The sequence below is a fragment of the Eulemur rufifrons genome, chromosome 21, assembly GCF_041146395.1.
Source record: "Eulemur rufifrons isolate Redbay chromosome 21, OSU_ERuf_1, whole genome shotgun sequence".
Taxonomy (NCBI): Eukaryota; Metazoa; Chordata; class Mammalia; order Primates; family Lemuridae; genus Eulemur; species Eulemur rufifrons.
The window spans coordinates 25581669-25598907 of NC_091003.1; the positions used below are offsets into that span (position 1 = coordinate 25581669).

At 50.6% G+C, this 17239-nt stretch overlaps 3 protein-coding genes across 5 annotated transcripts in view; 1 reads left to right on the forward strand and 2 right to left on the reverse strand.

Moving 5' to 3' along the window:
- HIRA (histone cell cycle regulator) overlaps positions 1-5582 on the reverse strand; it is an 89353-nt gene extending 83771 nt beyond the window's left edge. Inside the window, exon 1 of one of the 2 annotated variants that reach the window (XM_069496699.1) lies at positions 5286-5582. In XM_069496699.1, coding sequence (XP_069352800.1) covers positions 5286-5322 — 37 coding nt within the window. In that variant the 5' untranslated portion in view covers positions 5323-5582. The remainder of the gene's footprint in view (positions 1-5285) is intronic. The other variant, XM_069496700.1, reaches the window with a different exon arrangement.
- Positions 5583-6303: 721 nt separating this feature from the next.
- Positions 6304-10207, forward strand: MRPL40 (mitochondrial ribosomal protein L40). Its single transcript, XM_069497132.1, has 4 exons — positions 6304-6435; positions 6747-6830; positions 7804-7962; positions 8841-10207. The coding sequence occupies exons 1-4, from the start codon at positions 6383-6385 to the stop codon at positions 9163-9165; spliced, it is 621 nt and encodes a 206-aa protein (XP_069353233.1). The 5' UTR covers positions 6304-6382; the 3' UTR covers positions 9166-10207.
- A 2551-nt stretch (positions 10208-12758) lies between these two features.
- C21H22orf39 (chromosome 21 C22orf39 homolog) lies at positions 12759-16646 on the reverse strand. Of its 2 annotated transcripts, XM_069497185.1 has the most exons (3): positions 16623-16646; positions 16331-16498; positions 12759-13946 (listed from the first exon to the last, which is right to left on the reverse strand). In XM_069497185.1, the coding sequence occupies exons 1-3, from the start codon at positions 16644-16646 to the stop codon at positions 13824-13826; spliced, it is 315 nt and encodes a 104-aa protein (XP_069353286.1). In that variant the 3' UTR covers positions 12759-13823. The 2 variants fall into 2 exon arrangements, with proteins under 2 accessions (XP_069353286.1, XP_069353285.1); XM_069497184.1 differs by lacking the exon at positions 16623-16646 and having other exon boundaries at positions 16331-16600.
- Positions 16647-17239: the final 593 nt, after the last annotated feature.

The following is a 17239-nucleotide window of genomic DNA, read 5'->3' on the forward strand; positions in this document are numbered from 1 at the left end:
GAGGTTCAAGCTTTCAGCAAGGTGTTCAAGGCCCTGCCTCCAGCCCCATTCTCCCTCCTCCCAGGTTCAGCCTCACTCCTCACGTGCTCTGCGTCTTCTCCTAAATGCTCTCACCCCTGGGCCTGTGCCCCTGAAGGTTCCGTGAGCTGCAGTGCCTTCTCTGCCATCACAATCCCAGCAATGACAAGGATCAATGCAAGGACATGTCCACAAACCAGGCTCTGCTGGAGGGGAAGCCCTCCTCCCTGGGGCTACTGCAGCTCACTCCCGGAGCTCATTTCCATCTGCCCTGCATTCTGAAATGGCCTGTATGTCCACCTCTCCCACCTTCCACATAGCCTTCCACATCACGGAGAGCCTCATTTGGATCCCCACAGAACTTCTCACCAGAAAGGTTCAAAATTTGTTGCATAAATTAGTGAAAAATCCACAAGTATTATCCAAAATCTCACCCGGTTTTCTTGTGAATCCTCTTCAGATGCATTCTGGTTATTTTCCTAAATCAACCTACTACCCTTACCATAGGTCAGTGAGGGTAGCAGGAGGGAGGAGGCATTTCTTGAGCCTTCACAAGGAACAGGTGAGGCACGTGTTACTAGCGTCACTGAATGGATTAGGAAAAGAGATGGAAAAAACCTCCCATGTCACATGTTTAGTAAGTGGCAGAGTATGGAGACTCCAGAAGTCTAGCTGATTCCAAAATGAAAGGCAACATTCTTATCCTCTAGCAACTTATAGTCTAGTCGCAATGAGGAGACAAATACACAAAAAGGCAAATAATAATAGAGACTCTTATCCAGAGCAGGGTTTCTCACCCTTAGCACTACTGGCACTTGGGGCTGGATAATTCTCTGTGTGGGGGCTGCCCTGTGCTTAGCAGGATGTTTAGCAGCAGGCCTGTCTTCTACCCATTCCCTGCCAGTAGCACTCTTCCCCAGGTTGTGACAATCAAAAATGTCTCCAGATATTGCCCTGTTTTGAGAACCAGTGATCCACAGCAACTACCAAGTTTATCTTACGGCCATTGCCATCATATAACCTCACCGCTAGGACCTCTCCTGGCCTATCTTCACAGGTCTGCAGTGCCCTCAGCAGTGTGCCAGACCTCAGCACACCCAACCCTGACTTCACTGCTGTGCCACCAGCCTGCATGTCCTCTCCAAGTTTGCTTATCCATTTTCATGCCGATGTGTCAGTATGATGTCTTAAAATTCCTTTTGGAATGAGACGGGGTAGGGGGAAAATATCCCAATCACAGGAGAGAAGAAAAAGGAAACACACACCATAAAGCAATGTGATTAACGGGCAAATTATCCTATTGTTGAAAATTTGCCAAGTACCTTTTTACAGCACTGCTGTCAAAGTATGAACCAGACGCCAAAGGAAGATGAGAGCTCTTTCTGTCCTGGCCCTCTTGGTTAGGGTGGGCTGCACCGAAGAGCTGAGCACAAGCGCTTTCTGCCCAGAAGTGAGAATTCCAGAAAAGTCTCAGGAGCAAAGGCCCAGGGATGGGAACAGCTACAAATCTCAATGAAATTTTATAAACATACAAACTACATTTTTCAACAAACTTTAAAAGCAAAATCCCAGTCACTTTCACTTTCTGATCAATATATGGTCTTAATCTAACTTAGAAATGAAGCTTATTTTGGACAAGCCTAAAGCAGAATACTATATCCAAAAACACAAAGTGCGTGTGTGTGTGTGTACAGCGCCTGGCACATAACTTTAAATGACAGATGTTACTAGCTACTGTTATTATTATACATATCTTAAGATATCCTTTCATATTTGGTCACAGAATGAAATGGAAGAGATACGTCTTTATATAATTGTACCAAAGCCCAAAAGTAGAGTAACAAGCCACAAGTCACTGGTAAATAACGGGGTTCTGAACCCAGCCCGATTCCATATTCAAGGCTCACTCCACTGCAATGTTACAACTTCAAGGTTTATTAACTTACTGATAACCTCAGACCGGTGCTTGTCAATTGGCGGTGGTTTTGGCCACCTGGACACTGGCAATGTCTGGAGATATTTTTGGTTGTCACAACCGGGTGGTGATTGTGGGGGCCTACTGGCATCTAGTGGGCAGAGGCCAGTGATGTTACTAAACATCCTACAACACAGGAGACAGTTCCCACAATAATTATATGCCCCAAAATGTCAATAGTGCTGAGGTTGCGAAACCCTACCTTAGAGGTTTCTCTATATCAGCCAAGAAATTGAGGACCAAAGTATGCCTACACTTCAACAAATACAGCTCTCTCTGCTCAAATTTCCCTATTCTAGCTGCCCTCTCCACCCTGTCTCAATGGACCCCCTGCCACCCCAGGGAAAGATGTTGAGCTCTCTGCTCTGCCCTCTTTAAGCTCTCAGACAACAGAAAAAGTATGTTCTGCCAGGTGTGTCGCTCAGACCTGTATTCCCAGCTACTTGGGAGGCTGAGGCATTGCTTGAGCTTAGGAGTTCGAGTCCAGCCTGGGCAACGTAGCAAGACCTCATCTCTTTTTTTTTTTGAGTCAGAGTCTCAACTCTGTTGCCCCGGCTAGAGTGCCGTGGCATCAGCCTCGCTCACAGCAACCTTAAACTCCTGGGCTCAAGCAATCCTTCTGCCTCAGCCTTCTGAGTAGCTGGGATTACAGGCATGCGCCACCATGCCCAGCTAATTTTTTATATATATTTTTTTGGATGTCCAGCTAATTTCTTTCTATTTTTTTTTTTTTTTTTAGTAGAGACGGGGTCTCACTCTTGCTCAGGCTGGGCTCGAACTCCTGAGCTCAAACGATCCGCCCACCTCAGCCTCCCAGAGTGCTAGGATTACAGGCGTGAGCCACCACGCCAGGCCAAGACCTCATCTCTTAAAAAAAAAGTATGCTCATGTTGCATAACAAAACAAGAGACAATAATGCAGAGTGAGGAAGCCAGAAAATGCAATGATGTGCTTACTAAAGCACCATGGCTTTTGTTTTTTACACCCAAAGCAAGCGGGTTTTACTGGCCACTACCTACCACTCAGGCTTCTGGCTGAGCAGCCTCTGACCCCACCAGCTCCCACTATTCAATATAGTCTTTAAAGGCTTGCTCAGCAGTGATTCAGACCAGCGTCATTTCCTCCAGGATAGTGGTAATTTACCTGACAGTCCTCCATGAGACCGTTCCATGAGACCAAAGTTGATTTTATGAGATTTTAAAAGAAAGGAAATTTGACAAAGAACAAGTTTAAAAGAAGTTAAAACCCATCTATCCAGAGTCTCAATGTCTTTTGCTATTAATTATTATCTCTTAGACTTCTAAAGCACTTTATAGTCTGGGAGGCACTTTTGTGTCTACATTCCTAACTGAACATCACAAGCACACTGTGAAGTGGGTATAGCAGATATTATCATGCTCCATTCTAGCACTGTGTAGAGGACTTCAGCAACAAGAGGCTCTGGACCCACTGCTCTGCCTGGGTGGTACATTTGGCTGCTGACCTGGTTGTAGTCTCTCACTCATTTGTACTTAAGTAATCACTTCAGCCTCTTGACTTACTTATGCTTACACAGCATAAAACTTTTGTCCTACAAAGGAGCTTATCAAAAGGAAGAAATTATATGACAAAAGGCAGAAGAGAGACTGGAGATGGGTAGGTGTAGGCTATACACACAAACTGATTAAGGCAAAGCATCTTAAAATAAAAATTCCTTCAGATCATCACTTACACAGCAAACTAGTTCATAATAAAAATTTTCCTTCCCTGATCACAAGCATAACATATCACAATCACCACTTCTGCCCTGTTCTCTAGGGAAAGATCTGCACATTATACATCAGGAAATACTCTTGGAGATCAACGGGAGAAATGAAACTAAAACTCAAACTACTTTTTGCTTTCATGCACAGTAAATCTAGGTGCATCTTTGTAAATTACTGAAACCTCAGCTTTCTTACCTGTTTTAGCCAATATTTATCATATACCCATTATGTGGAAGGCGTTGCTCAGTGCAGCAAGGACACATAGGGGAGCGAGGCGGTGCCTGCCCTGGGGCACATGGAAAGTGCCCTCACAACTTCCATGCAAGGAAAAGCAGAGGGACAGTGATGCAGCACTAGTGGGGTAATTCGGCAGGAACAGTTTCAAAAGGAAGAGGTGACCTCACCTGGGCCCTGAAAAATGGGGAAGATGTCATACACAAAAAGATGGAAGGAGAGAGAGATGGAAGGAGAACACAGAGAGATGTTCAGTTTAGTTTGTAGCAGTCGAGAGCACAGCATCTTGGGGTCAACTTCAAAACTAAAAAGCTACATGCATGAAAAAGGTAAAGGCATCTATTCTTGTTCTAAAAGAAAACAGCGGCTCCCTCTAGTCACACTGCAAAGTAGAAATGAGGAACAAGACAGTATCAGGGTGACCCTTTGCCTGTCAGTCGACAGAGATAGGCCGGAGTGAGGGCCACGGCCCTGGGCTGCACGGAGAAGCCTGGCTGGCATGATTCCTGTGCTTCAGCGCTGTCAGCAGAGGGAGGGGCGGCTGGGGTGGGCTCTCTCCCCATCTCCCTGGGGAGCAAAGGCCAACTCCTGCAGCAGCTCTGACAGGGCAGAGCTAGGACAAAACTGCTGGTTACCACTAGCTCCTCTGTACCAGAGTCAAGTCTCAACCAAGATGGATGAGTTTGTTCCCCCAGGGTGTGTTTTGGGGCCACTGCCACAGAGCTAAGGCAGCCACTCTCCTAGAACACACCTGCACTCTAGCTGCCCCAACCTTAGTCACCCTGATGCCCCAGCTCTGCATTAAACGTGGTTCCTTCCGGCTGAGGGGCCCACAGTTCCCCGACTGGGGGCACTGTCATCAGATCCCGAGGAGCAGTAACAGTCTCTCCTGCAGATTTCAGACCTTCACCCTGTCAATCAAAGGCCACAAGGGGGATTCCGTCCCAGTTTCACACTCAGGCCCAACTGAGCACATCCTGGCCAACGCAGACGAGCCGCAGGGGCTGGCCGGCGCCGAGGCCCGCTACTGGGAGCCGGGCCTGAGCCACTCCACGGACCACAGGTGGGCGGCGGAGGGCTCGGCGCCAGTGCCCAGGGCGAAGACGGCCTGCGCGGCGGCCAGCCCGGAGCACGTGCCGGGACTCGCCGGTCTCTCCACGCCGAGGACAAAGTCCGCTCCCGCCGGCTCCTTGGCTCGGGCACCCAGCACCGGGCGTTGAGGGCGAGGCGAGCAGGGCCGCGCGGCCCCGACTCGACCCTGGACCCCGACCCGACTCTGGGCTCGGACTCCCGCGACCCCCGCGCACACTCACCATTGTGGTTGACCCAGGTCGGCTTCAGGAGCTTCATTGTTCGGCCGCCGCCGCTGCCGCCGGGTTGAGGCGAGAGCCGCGTCCCTCAGCTCGCCCGGGCCATGGAGCCACCGCCGCCGCTTCCGCTCGCGCCGTCCGCCCTTCGGCCGCCGCCCGCCCCGTGCCCTCAGCGTCGCCGCGCCATCGCCGGCCCGCGCCCCCCGCCGCCGCCACAGCCGCCCCCCGCGCTCGGCCGCCGCCGCCACCACCACAGCCGCATCCCCTGCGCCGCTCTTCCTCCGGCGGCTCCCGGGCAACGCCGGAAGTCACGGCGCGCACCTGCCAAATCGCCCCGGCGGGAAACCGCTCCCCACGTGGACGGGGCCGCCCGCGCTCCTCGGTGGGCTGCGCGCGGGCGGGCGGGCCAGAGCGGCGGCGGGCGAGCGGGGCTTTGAGTTGCAGCCCAGGCCGGCGGGCCGGTCCGCAGAGCCAGGCGGGGCCCGGGTGCCGTGGACCGCCTGTCACCAGCTCTTCCTCGCTGCTTGAGTCCGACTTACTAACTAGCTTCATTCACCTATACACGCGCTACTGGGCATCTCCCCAGCGCCAGGCCCCTTGCCGGCGCCAGGATGCAGCCACCGGCGGGCGGCCTCGGCCCCGGGAGCAAACGAATGCGGGGAACGAGCGAGGCCTGGGGGTGGTGCGAGGCGGGCGAATGTATTGGAAGACCGGGGCCGTTTTCACAGACGTGGACATTTGCATCCGGAGAAGCAGAGGGACGCCCCTCGCCACTCTGGCTGCACAGCGGGCCCCCAGCCCTCACGAGGGCGCGGGCCGACCAACCAGCTAACGACTGCTTGGCGGGGCTGTGCCTGCTGCAGAGGCGGGACCGCAGAGCCGGAGGGAGGCGGAAGGCAGGTCCCGGAGCGCCCGGAGGTGCGAAGCACGCCGGACGCTCGGTGCGGGACGCCGAGGCGGGGCTGCGTCGGGGGCGGGGCCAGCGCGGCCGGAACGCGGGAGCGTGGGGCGGTGCTCTGGCCGGACCTCCGCGCGGGCACCGCGGGCCGCACCGCCGCGGGGCGCGCGCCCGGAAGCCGCGGGTTGGCGGCAGAGAGGCCATGGCTGTCGCGGCTCTGCGGAGTGTCGCGCGCGCTCTGCGCCCCGCAAGCGGGTGAGTGCGGGCGGTGGCTGGGTCGCGGGGCGTCCGGGGCGTGTGCGAGGGCTCCCCTCCGGCCGCCAGGGCCTCGCCGGCCCTTCTTCCCAGCCTCCTCTTCCACGGGCACCTCAGGGATGAGCCAGCTGATCGTGACTCTGCTTATGGGTGAAAATCCGAGGACCCTGGCCAGCAGGGGTCTCGCCCAGGTGCTCTGTGGTGTGAACGCCAGAGTTGACCTTGCGGTCGCATCCGGTACATACAAGTGCCCCGAGTTTGGGGGGCATTGTAGAGAATCAGGTATTTATGTGTACTCTTGCATTTTTCAGGCTTCTGGGAACTTGGCAGATGCAGATTAGAGACACTCACCAGCGAGCCTCGTTGTTATCCTTCTGGGAACTCATTCCCATGAGGTAAAACTCACCCTTTGGCCTGACCTCTTTTTGGGTGTCATCGAGAGACATCCCTCCATCCCCCGTGCATGTGACCAGAACAAAGCTGGACGTTTGGGTTGCAAAGTTAACCTACAAAGTTTCTCAAAATTTAGGCAGATGCTTTTCTGTCTTTTTAACATTCTCTATACCGTATATCACGCTGTCGTACTTGTAATGAAAACATTAAATACAAAAGTAGTTTAAATAAATGTTAGCTTTGAAGGGATTCTTGTGTTTTAAAGGGCACAGCTTAAATTTCTGTTTCTCCTTGTGTCTTCCTCCTCCCTGCCCATTTTGATGTCCTGGAGAAGGTGGGGGAGGTGCAAAGATTAAAGATATTTGCACCTGGCACCCCCGATGCTTTCTAGGGACTTGATTCAGTCTGTCTTGAAGCTAGAGGATTTGATTATTCTTACTAGTGAATTATTGCTGTAGGCAATGTGTTCCTAGGAGTAAATCATATTTTTTGCCAAAGCTCTAGGATGGGGAAATTTGTTAAGAAATTCCCAAAAGTTAACAGGGACATGCCAGTCATTTTTATCATACTGTCTCTTTTAGTCTTGCTCAAAACATTTCTATAAATCACAAATCCATTTAAAATGTGAGTACCGAGCTTCTAATCCATCAGTTTGGTATGTTCACTTTTCAGTGCAAGCCCAAGGCACACCTGAATCCCAGCCCTAAAGACGAACACTCTCCCTTAATTTATACCCTGAAACCCCATGATGGTTTTGCACCCTCCCTGTAGTTGATGGCGCCCAGACAGGTCTCACAGGTACTCTGGGGAGGAAGAGCACTATCACCTCCTTGCCACACTGAGTTCATGGGGTCAGGCCCATGCACGGCTCCTTTCCCCAGGGGAGAGCTCAGAACAAGTACCAGGCACTTCACCTATTATGTCTCTCAGTATGTTCATGAGACTGAAGAGGAAAATGTTTGCTTTATCTGTTAGATCAGAACCTCTTCGAAAGAAGAAGAAGGTAGATCCTAAAAAAGACCAAGCAGCAAAGGACCGCTTGAAAAAGAGGATCCGAAAAATGGAAAAGGCTAGCCAAGAGTTAATTCCCATTGAAGATTTTATTACCCCTGCGAGATTCTTGGATAAAGCAAGGTAAGGGTCCTCCTCTAGGGTTGAAGTCTTCAGGGCAAAGGAGTATCAACTTCTGTCTGTAGTTCACAGCTGTAGTGGGAAGGGGTCAGTAGGCTTGGGTTGACCTGGCCCCCATCTGAGTCCTTTTCTCCTTAATTGTGCCCTTAGAGTTGGAGAAGGCATTTTTGGGTGGTACTCTTGAGTGGCTGAAGGTGGGAAAGAAACTTAGACAACCGATAAATCCAGGCCATGTGCTTAAGTGAGTTTGCATTAACACTACTGTGGAGTTCATGTTGTTGCTCTTTTGCATGAGGAATCTTGGCTGTTTCTCATCACTTGGGCCTGAGGTCTATCCTAACAGAAAACGCTGGGCCTCTTGCTTTATCATACAAATGCATCATAGTTGGTATGTGTTGGGATTGTGCTGTGTGCAGGGTTAGCAGCTCCTTGTACCTTGTAAAAAGTGTGCACCGTTTATAACGCAGCACCTTGCTATGCACCTGGGAAATGGCAGGTGTTTTGGTCCTCCAGGGCTGATACAGGTTCTTGGCTTCCTGGATATTGATGATCATTTTCATAACACCATTTCACTTTCCTCCTCCAAAGTCACTTCTCACCGAAGGTGCTCTTTGCCTGGGGCATAGGAAGTGCTTCCATAGTCTCTTCAGACCATCTGTTCCTTCTCCTGATAGAAAGCAAATGACCTTGGTTCCCAGCATCAGTTGTAGCTGCTGCCACATTCAACATTCCATTCTTAATTTGTCCCAAATTTGTACTTTTCTCTCCTAACTCCTGTCTGTACTTGGCAGTGGGCATGCTTGGGTCATTTGCAGTCACAGACTCCCATGCCAGTGAGGTCAGGAGCCCCCAGCTTCATACCTTTGGACTTGCATTTGCAGACAGCGGCCCGAGGTGGAGCTCTCCTTTGAGGAGAGTGAGCGGAGAGCTCTGCTTCTGAAGAGGTGGTCCCTGTACAAGCAGCGGGAACATGAGATGGAGAAAGACGCCATCAGGGCCATGCTGGAGGCTCAGCAGGAAGCTCTGCAGGAGCTGCAACTTGAGTCACCAGAGCTTCACACCGAGGCCATCAAGCGGGACCCCAGCCTGTTCCCCTTTGAGAAGAAAGGGCCAGATTACACACCACCAGTCTCTAACTATCAGCCCCCTGAAGGCAGGTACAATGATATCACCAAGGTGTACACACAGATGGAGTTCAAGAAATAGAATTGCAGGCAGCTGTCCTCAGAACACACTGCTTCTGGGAACCAGAATGACCAAGGTTCAAGTCTGCTTTCCAGAGAGTCAGGCATGCTGTTAATAAATACAAGTTTAATCAAAAGTGTCTCTTTGTCTTGCGTTAGAATCAAAATTAATTCACCTGAGATGGATGGGGTGAGAGAGGCTGCCCCTTTGCCAGGTGCAGGGAAGAACATGCCAAAGACGTTAACCACTGCCCTCAGGTGGGAAAAAATAGGAGTGAAAGGGAAGATTCCAAGTGTGTGGTGAAAATACCACCAGCAGGAGAAACAAAGTAACCCAGAGGAACAGACGGGAGGGATGTGCAGGATTCTTTGAGCTGGAAAGGTGTGCAGAGAGAAGCAGGCCTTCCTGGTGGGACAGAGGAGCCACCTCTGGGTTGTAAGCTCGGAGAGGCTGAAGAGAGTGGACCAAACCAGAGACACACTAGTTACCAGAGCTGCTGTGCCCCCACAGCAGGGTGTGACGCCTAGCTGGTGCACAGAACTCGGGTGCTTAGTCTGGAATGGTGAAGGTATTAGTTGGCTCGGGCTGCCAAAACAAAACACCACAGAATTAAAAAAGTGAAATTTATTTCCTAATAATTCTGGGGGCTAGAACTCCTAAGATCAAGGTGCTGGCAGGTTTGGTTTCTTCTAGGGCCTCTCTCCCTGGCTTGCAGATGGCCCATTTTCTCTGTGTCCTCACGGGGTCATGCTTCAGTCTATGTCCTGACTTCTTATTAGGGTACCAGGCATGTTGGAATAGGGATCACCTAAAGACCTCATTCTAACTTAGTTATCTCTTTGAGGACCCTGTCTTCAAATAGTCACATTCTGAGGTACTGGGGACCAGGACTTTGACATAGAAATTTTGAGGGGACACAATTCAGCACTTAACAGTTAAGTATATAAATAGTGCCATTTTTCCTAGTGATTTGTATCATAACCTCAGAAAGACTTTGGTTTTCTAAATACCTTAGTGCAGATAAACCAAGGAAACAATTCACTTGAATAAAAAGATAGTTTTCCTAGAGTGTGGTTTGTTTTTTCCCCATTTTAAAAATTGTAGCAAAAGATGCATAAAAATTAACATCTTAACCATTTCTAACTGTACAGTTCAGTGGTATTAAGTGTTAAACATATACATATTGTTGTATAACATCTCCATCATCCTGTATCTCCAAAACCCCTTTCACTGAAAAACTGAAACTCTGTACCCATTAAATAACTATTTCCCTCTCCCCCAGTTGCTGGCAACTACCATTCTTATTGTCTGTATGATTTTGACTACTCTTAAGTACCTCATATAAGTGGAGTCATACAGTGTTTGTCTTTTTGTGACTAGTTTATTCCACTGAGCATATCCTCAAGGCTTATCAATGTTGTAGCATGTGTCAGAATTTTTTTCTTTTTTAAGGCTGGAGTAATAGTCCATTGTATAGGTAAACCATATTTTGCTTGTCAATGGACACTTGGGTTGCTTCCCCATTGTGGCTATTGTGAATAATAATAGCCACTACTATGAACATGAGTGTACATGTATCTTTCTGAGATTCTGCTTGCTTTGGAATATATACCTGGAATTGCTGGATCACACAATAATTCTATTTTTAATTTTTTGAAGAACTGCCATACTCTACCTTCCACAGCAGCTACGCTGTTGTACATTCCCACCATGCACGAGAGTTCCAATTTCTCTATATCCTCACCAACACTTGTTATTTTCTGGCTTTTTTTCTTGACAGTAGCCATCCTAACAGGTATAAGGTGGTAGCTTGTAGTTTTGAGTTTCATTTTGCTGATGCTCAGTGACATTGAGCATCTTTTCATGTGCTTATTGGCCATTCGTGTATCATTTTTGGAGAAGTGTTTTTCAAGTCCATTGCCCCATTTTTTTCTCTTGAGTCTTAGGAGTTCACTTTATTTTTTTTTATTTTTTTTTTTTTGAGACAGAGTCTCACTCTGTTGCCCAGGCTAGAGTGAGTGCCGTGGCGTCAGCCTAGCTCACAGCAACCTCAAACTCCTGAGCTCAAGCGATCCTACTGCCTCAGCCTCCCGAGTAGCTGGGACTACAGGCATGCACCATCATGCCCGGCTAATTTTTTCTATATATATTTTTAGCTGTCCATATAATTTCTTTCTATTTTTAGTAGAGATGGGGTCTCGCTCTTGCTCAGGCTGGTCTCGAACTCCTGAGCTCAAACGATCCGCCCACCTCGGCCTCCCAGAGTGCTAGGATTACAGGCGTGAGCCACCACACCCGGCCAGGAGTTCACTTTATATTCTATTAATCCCTTATCAGATATATACAATTTGCAAATATTTTCTCCTATTCCATGGATTGCTTTTTGTGTTTAGTGTCTTCTGATGTGAAATGTAGTGTCTAAATTTTAAATTTTCATGAAGTCTAACTTGTCTATTTTTTCTTTTAATGTCAGTGACTTTGGTGCTGTACTCAAGAAATCACTGCCAAATCCAATGTTGTAAAGCTTTTCCCCATTTTATTCTGAGAGTTTTATAGTTTTAGGTCTTATATTTAGATCTTTGATCCATTTTGAGTTAATTTTTGTGTTTGATGTTTGACAAGGGTCCAACTTCATTCATTGTTTTGCATGTGGATATCCAGTTTTCTGAGCATCAACCATTTATTGAAAAGATTGTTCTTTCCTCATTAAATGGTTTTGGCATCCTTGTCAAAAAGTAACCATATATACAAGGGTTTATTTCTGGGCTCTCTAATTCTACTATTCTGTGGGGTTCACTTTTTTTGGTTTGTTTTTAGTGACAGGTTCTTGCTCTGTCACCCAGGCTAATTGCAGTGGTGTGATCACAGCTCACTGCAACCTCAAACTCCTGGGCTCAGAGGATTCTCCTACCTCAGCCTCCCTGGTAGCTGGGATTGGTTTCAGGTATGAGCCACTACATCCAGCTCACTTAAAAAAGTTTTGTTTTTTTTTTTTAAACTCTTACCAGTCCACGATAAAACTGTTGCCTAAGGATTCTAAGTCATTTGGCTCTACCTAAGATAAATGGTGAATGCAAATACTTTTCACAACCTCCATGGCTACCTCTAAGGTCCAAGCCACTGTCACATTTTGCCTGTTCTACTTCAGTAGCCAACTCATCTGTCCACATGGGGCATGCCCACCCCAGCCCTGTGTCTGCACAGCAGCAGAGGTCCCTGTAGAACGCGAGTCAAGTAATCACCCCGAGAATTATACCCAGACCCCTGATCACAGCTTCCAGCACCCCGGGTCATGTCAACATGTGGGGTTGATTCTCTCAGCCTTTGTGGGCCCCCTTCTCTGCCGGGCAGGATTCGAGCCTCCTCATCCAGGTCTGGGCTCAGGTGTTGAGGCCTTTCCCACTTCCCTGCCAAAGGCAAGTGCCCAGCACAAGTGCTTCATGGTGGTGCTTTAGCCACACCAAAGCTCCCCCTGCGGATGGGGGAACCCTGACTCCCTTTTAGACTCCCTTTTGCTCCTGGATCCTGTGAGCACGTACCCCCACCATTCACAAGGTACATACACAGACACAGAGAGGGGCCCTGGGGAGCACAGGAGAAAATATTCTTTAATGTATACCCGTCTGAAGCAATCAATTATTTTGCCCCAAAGAATAAATTAAAAGATGTTCAACCTGCTGCCTGAGTAGGGAGGGCGTTGGCCTCAGCTGGCCTAGCCCTCAGCATCACACAATAGGACCTGCCATGCAGCCACAGGATATGAAAGCATTTTATTAGTAATAAAAAGACCTTTTCGAGAACTAGTCTTCTTGGTAGCTTATATACATGTATTTTAAAAGCATCTACAAGAGAATAAGCATACAAAATTCTAATACTGTCCAGACACAACACTGTTAGGTGTGAAATCTACCAAGCTTCTATTTGGAATCAAAGGTGTAAAATGGCTTTGACACATTAACAATTGGGAAATTCTGAGGGAAGGAGTCCTAAATTCCATGTGTCTTGGGCCTGGATTTCTTAAGCCGAGACTCCACAAACCCTTTTTGTGTGAGGTTTTGTGTTCTGCAGCCATGTGCATTTCTTAAAAGCCAGAGTCTCCAGGGCCTACCGGAGAGCCTAAGAGGCGAAGGGTGCTGGTGCAGGGGGCAAGGGAGCCCTGCCTGCTGGCATACCGGCCTGCGTCTGCAGTGAGATGGAGCCAGTGGGCTGGAGCAGTGTGAGTTCCATGCTTTGCATACCAGGGGCTGGCGGTACACAGTGGTCCAAGCCCAGGGCGTGGAAAGGCATCCACAGCAGCACAACTGTTTAGCTATCTCATTCCAACCCACCCAGGCGACTACACAGGTCAGGGCTACCCCTCAAGAGTCTACCTGAGAATCCCAGACCTCAGGACTGCCACTTCCAGTGCTGCTGTGCCTGTGTGGCTGCTCTTAGGTACCTGCCACAATGCTTGGATTCCCGGAAGCTCTGGAGTAGCTGTGCATCACGGTGTCGGGGTGCCCTGCATGCAGGTGAGGGGTGGGCCAAATAGGGCTGGCGACGTCATGCTCCATGTTCTAAGTCAGGTGAGAGCTCGTAGAGACCCACTAGACTGGGCCAGTTACAGTCCTTCAGGCTGTGCGACAGCCCCTCTTGAAATAGACCTGAGGAAACCACACGGGCCAAGGGCAGGGCGTTCTTCATTCGTCCTTCTGAGGCAGAGGGAGATGCCAGTCTGCAGGGGGGCTCTGCCGGAGGGCCCAGACCAGGGTGTACTTCTGTGCAGCCTGGACTCGTGCTCGCTCGCTCTCACAGAGGGATTGCTGTGCAAATGAGATTCTGGTCACTTTCCACCTCACAGCTGGGTCCCAGGGCTCCACGCATCCTTGCACAGCCCCCGTCCCTCCCAACTCCTCGTCACCCTCCCAAACACGATGGACAAACAGGTGAGTACGGTGCACATCACTCTGCAGCTCCGTTGCTTCCACCTAACATACCTTGGCAATTAATTCCATATTAGCACACAGAGATCTAGATCACTCTTTCTCACAAGCTACTGTGAAAAACTACTGTTTAGATCATCATAATTTGAGGGATTTTAAAACATCTCCTGGGCCTCAGGGCTTGATGGCGTTGGTTGACCTAGTGAGTGTGGGGCAGGTTCACCTGTGAGACTGAGGCTGGGAGCTCTGAGTGGGGAGGAGAGACAGGGGTCTCAAGGAGCCGCTGGGGAGCTGCAGGGAGGCATGTGGTTGGAAGGGAGGAAGACAAGGTAAGAGACACATGCCCAGGTGCCATGGAAGGTGGGAGGAGTCCAGAAGACAGGCCACCGACACAGGGCTGTGCACAAGTTCCCCTCAACCCACCAGCTTCTCTTGGTCACTGTCCACCAAAACAAACGACAGAGTTATCAGGACAGGGTGACTTTCGCTGTGGGCCCTTGGCAGGTGTCAGGTGCTATGCAGGCCTCTTTACACATATAATTTATTCTGTCTACTTGTCTATCCTTGTTCAAGCTCTATTGTCTCAAAATGTTTTGGTCTTGTTTAAGAAGTTATCAGAAATGCAAAGTAGAATATGAAAGACTCCCAAACCCCCAGCCCCGATGTGGCAGTTAACACCTTTCCCGACAACCTTTTAGGCCCAAATTTTAGAGCTATCACATTTCCCTAAAAATGGGATAATTTTCTGCTTGCTAGTCTACCTCCTGTTTTTTTTTTTTTTCTACATAATATGCTGTAGGCACCTTTCCATTCCCAGGTAGATTACTATCTATTCTTTTTAATGGCTATGTAGAACTCCACTGCGTAAGAAAAGCTATTCAGTGAAATGTCTATTAGTGAAATTTAGGTTGCTTTCAATTTTTCCACTATCATAAACACAATGAACATCTTGAACTCCTAACCGTGCACTGTTATCCAGTTACTTCCTTAGGATAAACTTCCAGAAGTATAACGTTGGGGTTAAAAGGTATGCATTTGACATTTAGATAATCAGGACACCCAACACTCCCACTAACACTACACAGGTATCCTGGATTCTCCAAACCCCCATCAACACTTCTTTCTGCTGGGCAAAAACCACTCTTACTGTCATTTTAACTCACATACCTGGGCATTTGGTTTTCCTTTTTAATTTATTGCTTCTTTATGCCCTTTGCCTATTTTTCTACTTTGATCGTTCTCATTTTTCTTATTGATACATGAGAGCTCTTTTAACATGTGTGCGTATGTATGTGCGTGCGCACGTGTGTATAAAGGTGATCTCTGTGTGTGTGTATAAAGGTGATCAATCTCTTGCCATAGAGGCTGTAAGCTTTCTCTCATTTTTTTTTGACTTTCATTTATTCTGGACTTGTCATCATTTGCCTTTATACAGCAGTTTGGTTTCCACATCAGTTTGTCTGTTTCACAATCCTTGCATTCATTTAACAATGAAGTGTTGGCCAGTCCTGCCGGCTGCCCTCCCCTGGCCTTCCCCATGAGCACGGCACCTTCAGGCCGGCTTCTCCCCAGCTCCCATCCTACGGTGGTCCACCGTGAGCACTGCACTCTAGACGACAGTGCGGGTGCCTGGAGGGCAGGGGCCCTGTTCTCATCACTTGTGTATCCCCAAAAGCACCCAACAGGATAAACATCTGCTGGATGAATAGACAAGTAGAACCACCTCCTTACTGGTCTCTCTGACCCTCTAGAAATATACTCTCCAAACCCCAACAAACTCCTTTTCTAAAGATACAAATAAAATTTTGCTTCCCAGCACACTTTCAGGCTAGACTCTAAGCTCTTTATCAGGCCCACCAGACCCCTGGTGCCTTCCCAACCTTATGCCCTACCCCGCTCTCTACAGCCCAACTTTCCTCGGCTCCAGGCGCCTCGGCATTTTCTTTTCCTCAGTTGTGTCCCCTGGGGCTGGGTGAAGGCTACGAAGGCGGAGTCCCGGGCATTCAGGGCTCAGCAGCGGCCTGTCGTCCACAGGCTAGCTGACGACCCCAACGCTGGAGGGCCGGCCCTTCTCCCTCTCTAAACCAGCCTACACCCGCTTCTTCGCTTGTCGCCTTCGTTGTCCTTAACACCGTCTGAAAATCCTGTAGATGTGCCAATTTGCGCTATTTCTCAAAAGAAGGAAGCGCAAGGCGGGAAGGCCCCGGCCCAGCGCAGTCCGCGCACCCGCGCCCCTGCGCCGCCCCGCCGCCCGCCGGGCGCACCTGGGCCTCGTCGCTCCGGCGCTGCTCCCAGGCGCGGCAGCTGGCCAGGTCGCGCCGCCACTGCTCGCAGGCCGGCCGCTCGCCGTGGACGTAGTAGTGGTGCAGGAGGTGCCGGGCGCTGCGGCACAGCTCCCACTCGGCGCGGTAGGCCTCGCAGGGGCGCGGCGGCTGCGGCGACAGGCGGCGCCTGAGCGGGCCCGGCGGCCGCGCCCCCCGCCCCGCCCGCCCTGCCCCCTCCCCCGGGAGGGCCCGGTCCATGCGGTCCCCGGGTCCCGGCCCCGGTCGCACTCACCCGCCAGCCGCCGCGGTCCGCCATGTCCAGGCCACTCGGCGCCAAACCACCGCCCCGGTCCTCCAGCCAATGAGGGCTGGCGACGGCGGCGGGCGGGACTGACGAGTGGAACCAAGGAACTCGGCGATACGCGCTCGAGCCTCACCGCCCCTTCGAGAGGCGCCAATGAGGGCGCGGCGGGGCGCGGCGGGGCCCGGCGGGGCGCGGCGGGGCCGGGCGAGGGCGCGCTGGCGGCCGGCGGCGGCCAAGTGGGCCAGTCCTTTTCAGCCGCTGTGTTAGTTCTCAGACCTCAGCGATACGGTTCGCTTTCGGAACCTGCCAGGCCTAGCCCGAGCGTCCGCTCAGGGCGGACACGCACTCAGAGGAACCGGGGCTGGTGTGGGCCAGGGCGGCCCGGGCGCGGGATGGCCTCCCGGGAGCCCAGGCTTCCGTGGAGCTTAGAGGGCATTCCCAGCACAGCCACAGAGGCCGTGTCACAGAGTGTGAGTGTCTGACTGGGGGAGCGCAGGCTCTATCCCGAGAGCAGGGGACACACACAACACTTAGGAACAGGAGAGATGCACCACAGTGAAGGTGGCGCAGAGGAGGCTGCTGGCTCTGCCGAAATGCCCGGCAGT